Raw genomic sequence first — 6747 nt, forward strand, 5'->3', positions numbered from 1 at the left:
ATATATATATATATATATATATATATATAAACATCTTGAAAAGATCTGATCTACCATTTCCAGCCGCTTCAGCAGAGCCCACATTCTCATACAAATTAGCATTATCTGCAGTGAATAAAAAGAGATAAATGTGATTAATTTAACCATGAACAGCAAAGTCATTTGAACATTTCTCTCAGACATTTGGAAATTCAAAGCTGGAATAAATGTTCACAAATTTTTAAGAAATCACAGTTATTTCACAAACACTTACAAAACCTTTATAACTCATCATCAGCTTTATGATTATGGATCACAGCAGACAGAAGGACAAGAACAGTAATACTTGCTTCACATAATCTCATAATTTTATATAAAGCACTGCAAGATGTGTTGCATAAACACAGAAAAACTGTATAATATCTGCAGCTGGAGTCTGGGTCAGCAGCAGAGATTCATTGATAATCAAAATCTATAGTAGAAACACTGAGGTTAAATATTCAACATTTGTAAGAAAATGTAAATAAATCTGACCATGACAAAGGGAACTATAATCACGATGTTCAGTCTGGTTTGTAGTGAAGGTCTGACTGTTGCTCTGTGAGCCTTTTGACCTGAAATATAATAAATACATGAAACTTATTCAGGAAAAAAAACAACAACAATGCTGTTTGTAAAAGGAAGGAAACTTATGACAATGTTCTCACCTGATGCAGCACAAATCTGTGAAAAAAAGATATTTGTCATATTTCATGTCATATTCCCATTTTGTATCATAACAAAAGAATCAAAGTCACAAATTATAAATTATTATTTTAATTAATATTTTAATCCAGTGTGAGCAGAAAAATGTTCTCACCTTTGGACCGTCTGCAGCACCACAACAAGATCAGGAGAATAATGAGAATAATTCCAACAACTGGTCCAACGATCAACATGACAAGAGAGTTGATAGGACTGGACACCGGCTCTGGAAACAACAACAACAACAACAACAACAACAACAACAACAACAACAACAAAGTTATTTAACTGCAGATTATAGGACATCATTCATTAACAACAGATTAATGTGACTATAAACTTGATCACCATATATACACTGTCAGTATTCAGTTCATTCCTAATTAAAGTGAATTTTTAAAAGTCTAACATTTTCCTCCTCCTCACCTCTAACAGACATCCAGCTCTTTGGTGAATCTTTTCCTGAATGTTGACATTTGTAGAAACCTTCATCTGACTTTGACACTGCAGAGATCTTCAGCTCCCCTCTGCTGTCATTATGGATGAGTTTATCATTATGATAGAAAAACACATTGGAGAGAAGTTGTTGTTTTTTATCTCTGCAGCTCAGAGTAACAGGATCTCCTTCAGTCACAGGATGAACAGGACTCAGCAGGAGAGGAGCAGAATCATCATCTGTAAAACAACCAGAGGATGATGACATTTAGTCAGATTGATGGACTAAACCACTAAACAGTTATAAACAGAAATTATTTCGATTTATCGTTTTATCTCATGTTCCTTATAGAAAACATCCAACGTTGCAATATTAACACACCTTTTAGTTTTTTTTTTGTTATTGATTGACCTGAATATTTTATTTTTAGTCTCAGGGCTGCTAATGGGCGTCTATGAGGACTCCATATATTTTACATATTGACATTTTTGTTTATGAAACATGTGATCGTAGTGTAACAGCCATACAGCCAGAGTGACTTTGATTATTTTTCTGTGTTTTTCTTATGTAACACATGTAAATGCACATTTAGTTTGATGTTTAAAATAAAATCACGGTTTGTTTAACACTGAACAATCAAACGGTGGAAATGTTTTCACTCCTCCACCTCCATAAAAACACTTGCTAGATCAGGAACTCTGAACCTTGGTCAGACAAAACTACTGTTCTTAAGAAATTCTTGTTATTGACAAAAATCAGGCAAAGTTTTAGTTTCTTCTTTCTACAATCAGATGAACATATTTTAACCTAGAAATAAATAAGGATAAAGAATAACAAGTCTGACCTAAATTTAAATCCCAATGTTTTTATTTCAACTTGTTTGTTATTGCATTTGTTCAAATACACTTGCACGGACCACTTTGATGGTATAATTATTTAGGTATTAAATTATATGATGATAAAAAAATAAGTTGATATTAAGAGATGTATAAAAACAGTATGCACATCAAACCTCTGATGCTGAAATTCAAAGTGAAGAGAAAGAAAACGATGATAAATCATCACCCACCAGGTACAGTGATGTTCACTGCATTGCTGAACTCTCCTGATCCAGACTCACACCAGTAAACTCCACTATTAAACCAGTAGGAAGTGATATTACATGTAGATCCAGTCATTCTCCCCCAGATGGAGCAGTTTGACACTTTTCCTGTTTCTATAAACCTCTTCACTCTCCACCCAGCAGAGTTTCCCTCACAGCTCAGAGTCACAGATTCAGATCTGAAGTGTTGAACTCTGTCAGGATTCACTGAGAGAGAAGCTGCTGGACGAGGATCTGGAAACAAGACAGGATTTCATCTGAGAACAGAAACATCTTTAAAATGTCTGGTTGAAAATATCACTTTGGTTTTTATACATCTTTAATAATAAAGATCTGTTCAAACATTTCAATATGTTGATCAAACTTTGTTTCTCTTAAAGATGGTCCACATATTTCTGTGTATCTAAAATAAAATAAATATGTCAATAATTATCTGCCATATTTTACAAATAAAGCTGGTAAATATTTTATTTGCCAAAACTTAGCAGCTCAACCAGCTTTCTTGACTACATTCAGGTTCCAGACGTCAGTCTGGAAGGCTCTCCCTGTTTGTAGTTTGTTCAGGTCTTTATTTCTTCTTCTCTGTTGTCTTTGCTCTACTTGTTTACAACCATTAAATATTTCTAACCAAACCACCAGCTCAGCTGTAGATGATTGAATGTATCCAGGCCTACAAGAGCACCAAAGTTCAGGAATTGAATGGAAAATAACAATAAATCTCTTTAGTTTTATTTTATATGTCGATTAGATTTGTGCTGTCCAAATCTAAATTAATTCTAGTTTATTATCTGGTAAAAGTATAAAAATCTGAAGCATATTTCCCCTTTTTGGATAATTAGTAAAAAAAACAGACAATATCCAACATACTTTTGATTAGAGTTAAAGACCAGGCAACATTAAATTAAACTGAAATCATGGCTCCTGTTTATTTCCAGCACAGAGAGAAACAAACTGACCTGCAGACCAGATAAACTTTGGTTTACTGTATTCAATGTAGTTCACTGGTTCTCCTCTTCCTGCTCTGCACACAAATCCTGCTGTGTGAGTCGGTCCATTAATGGTGAAGTTCTGTTCTGTACCACTGGTGTCAGGAAGCAGCTCGTAGCTGTAGGAGCTGCTAGATGCTTTAAGAAAAGCTTTATACCAGAAGAACCTCCATCCTGCATCCTGATGTTTAACCTCACAGCTCAGAGTCACTGAGGCTCCAGGATTCAGCCATGATGGAGACACAGAGAGGACAGGAACAAGTTTACCTGTTGAAATCAAACATCAAGAAACATTAATATTATTATTTTAAAATCTGACTGATTAAAATGCTACATATCAAAATATACTACAAACTTAATTTCTAAATGATTTTAATGACACCTATCATGAAATTTACTTAAAATGGCAACAGTTTAGTGATTATAAATCTTAATAATAATAAATCTCCATCCATTGTTTACAGCTGATTGTCTTTTCTGGTTTCTATCTCCAGCAGTTTCTGGTCAAAGTGAGGTTACACCCTGATGTTAAATTCATTGGATTCAGTTTTCAGACTTTATGAATAAAAACTACATTTTATTCTCTTCTTGTTTGTTTTACTCTGTTGGCAAACAAAGAGTCAACAAATCAATTTGTTTATTTCATTAATGAACAGAAACTGAACTCAACAGTTTCATGAATGATGACCTTTGTGCTGGTTTCAGTGTAGAAAACTGGATCTCCTCTTCCTCCTCTGCAGCTGTAAACACCTCCCTCTGAGACGCTGAGGAATCCATCTGGTTTATTGTTTATCATGTCTCGAGCTGTACCATATGAATGTCTGAACCAGTAAATCTTCCAGCCTTCACCGATGTCCACAGAGCAGGTCAGTGCTACACTGCCCCCTACTGGTATGATTGTGTCCTTCACTGTCAGTGAGGCTTTGGGTTTATTTGCAGCTGATTGAGAAAAAGACAAAATATAACTAAATAATCACTATTTGACTTGTTTCAATGTAATTTAGTTTGGTTCATTTGTACAGCACCACTTAAAAATATCACTTATAAACTGACTTGTTTGACACTTTGAAAGACAAGTTCAATTCATATCCACTGCATAATATTTTTTGAAGCAAGTTAATTCCAACAAAGTAAGCATTTTATTCCCTCAAATGACACTTTAAACCTTAATGGTTTTAATATTTGACAGTGTGACGGGCTCCTGTCACTGTTGTGAATGAATCCCTGTTTAATTGCTTTTTTCTTCTTGCAGTTGATTGGCTGGGGAGAGTTTAAAGGGATCAAGCCCCACCCACCAGACGAGCGAGGAAGTTTGGAGGTGCTCCTGGTTGGTGGCGTGTCTCAGAGCCTCGCTCCCGCTCCATTGATGCTATTTCTTGTTTGTTAACCTCCCTCTTGTGTTGTTAGGTCTGGGGATCGTTGGCCAAGCCGATGTTTTCCGGTTTTTGGTTGTAGGGTGAGTGATCCGGTGAGGCAGGGTGAGGGGAGCGGCCCGAATCCAACGGTCAACTGCTGGCTGGTTCGTGAATGCTCCCACTCTTTTGTTTATTTTGCCACGATTCCCCAGTACCTCTATGTCCAGCCTTGGATTGAATGAAACCCTTTTTGTTTTATGTAATTTGGTCTGGACTCATTATGTTGTGTGTCCTGTGCGGACTGTAACAAGAAATGAGTCTAAAGAACACATAGGACACATTTCTTAACTTTTGCATAAATGTCGATGTTCAACAATTCACTGATTAATTCTGTCAAATGTTTTTAACTAACAGCACATGTGATCCTTATGGATTTATATATTTAATTAAAATAAAATAATCACAATCACAAATAATCACAATCATAATAATCAGACTGTGATTGAATCAAATCATGTTGTATCAAATCCCAGTCAGAGCTGAGCTGAACCAAACTACTGAACCAGAACATCTTCTAATGTTCTGCTGCAGTCAGGAGAACTGGGCTGGAAATCAGCTCTACTGCACAAATCACTTCTCAGTCCTTCAACAAGGAAAGCTCTGCTGACAACTAAAGGTTTAAATTCTCCTTCAAATATTTAAACTTTCTGTCATCTTTAAAAGTTATTGTTTGTAAAGTTCCTACAGCCTTTCCAACGAATTTCACTGTTGATTTATTTATTGTATTTATTTATTAACATCTACTACTTACTCTTTATCTTTTTCATCTTAAATCCAGAATTACACAAAATGTGACCTGGATTTATTTTATTGCTATAGAACTGTCAAAAACATAAAACACACATTGTGTAATGGGTCATTGTTCCTCTTTCTCTTTCAAGAAATCTTTATCTTTCAGCATCAGGATTTTATTCAACATAATTGTATGAAATCTAGTCTCCATCTGTCAGGATGGTAATAAAAAGGGTAAAAGAAAGTCTGGCTGGTTTAAAAGTCTTAGAGATAATTAGATAATCAGTGACATAAAAAGTTGGATTAAATATCACAGAATTGAAATTTAAATTTTATAACATTGTTTTACTGAGAAAATCTGCACATTTGCAGCTGATTGGAGCAAAAATGATTTTAGTTTTTCTTAGAAGTTGATCAATGAATGATTTGAAGCAAAAGGAAACTTTGATTTTTGTTTTTATGTTTGAAAAACTAAACTAAAATATTTGGGCAACAAATTAGGAAAAGTGACCTTTTTAAGTGCAACTTGATGGAACATTGTAAATAATAACTTCATGTCTATAATAGATGATCTACTTACCAACAGTTAATGAGTAGTGAGTCCATTGTGTGAACTGATGGTTTCCTTTTCCTCTGCAGCTGAATGTACCACTGTGAGCTTTGTTGATCTTGTATTCACTGGATGTTGGAGAATAATTTAACCCGACTGGACTCCATTCATACGTCCACTCAGTTCCTCCTCCTCCTCTGATCTCACATCTCAGAGTGACCGTCTCTCCTCTGAATATCTCAGACCAGCTGTGTTTCAGGGTCACACTGGGTTTAATGGAAACTGTTCACATAAAGAAATATCTGGTTAGAAATGTAATAATAATAATTAGCAGTATAACTTTTCCTGCTATGTTGATGATAATCATATCATGTCACAAATTGCAGCATTGTTGCAAATTTTACATCTAAAACTCAAAATAACAAATCAGTTCCAGTAGAGAACTGATTTTACCTGTCAGTGAAAGTCTTTGACACCTTCATACAGGTCAAATATAATACAGAAAATCTTCCATTAACTGCAGCAGAGCCACATGTGGTTTATGTTTAAATGTAATTTGATTTGGTTCATGTTGGACAAACAAGAAATCTGTAAAGTCTCAGACATCTGAGCATGAGAAGCATTATAAACACATAAGATGGATCATGCAGCTGCCCAGCATTTCAGATTTACTGATGGTTTTATTTAATATAAGGAAAGACTCTGATTGGGTCAACAGTTCATCTTTGATTTGATTGTTGTTCTGGTTTCACAGTGAAGATTGTGGTTCGTTCTGTCCATTGTTTCAGTGACCAATAGATTTG

At 35.0% G+C, this 6747-nt stretch overlaps 1 protein-coding gene across 1 annotated transcript in view; it reads right to left on the bottom strand.

Moving 5' to 3' along the window:
* Positions 1 to 4043, bottom strand: part of LOC103132251 (Fc receptor-like protein 5) — a 5503-nt gene extending 1460 nt beyond the window's left edge. The window contains exons 1-8 of the mRNA XM_007544019.2: positions 3998 to 4043; positions 3218 to 3514; positions 2229 to 2495; positions 1150 to 1398; positions 839 to 949; positions 687 to 702; positions 514 to 593; positions 55 to 105 (exon numbers count right to left, since the gene is read on the bottom strand). Coding sequence (XP_007544081.2) covers positions 55 to 105; positions 514 to 593; positions 687 to 702; positions 839 to 949; positions 1150 to 1398; positions 2229 to 2495; positions 3218 to 3514; positions 3998 to 4043 — 1117 coding nt within the window. The remainder of the gene's footprint in view (positions 1 to 54; positions 106 to 513; positions 594 to 686; positions 703 to 838; positions 950 to 1149; positions 1399 to 2228; positions 2496 to 3217; positions 3515 to 3997) is intronic.
* Positions 4044 to 6747: the final 2704 nt, after the last annotated feature.

The sequence above is a fragment of the Poecilia formosa genome, unplaced genomic scaffold (assembly GCF_000485575.1).
Source record: "Poecilia formosa unplaced genomic scaffold, Poecilia_formosa-5.1.2 Scaffold971, whole genome shotgun sequence".
NCBI lineage: Eukaryota > Metazoa > Chordata > Actinopteri > Cyprinodontiformes > Poeciliidae > Poecilia > Poecilia formosa.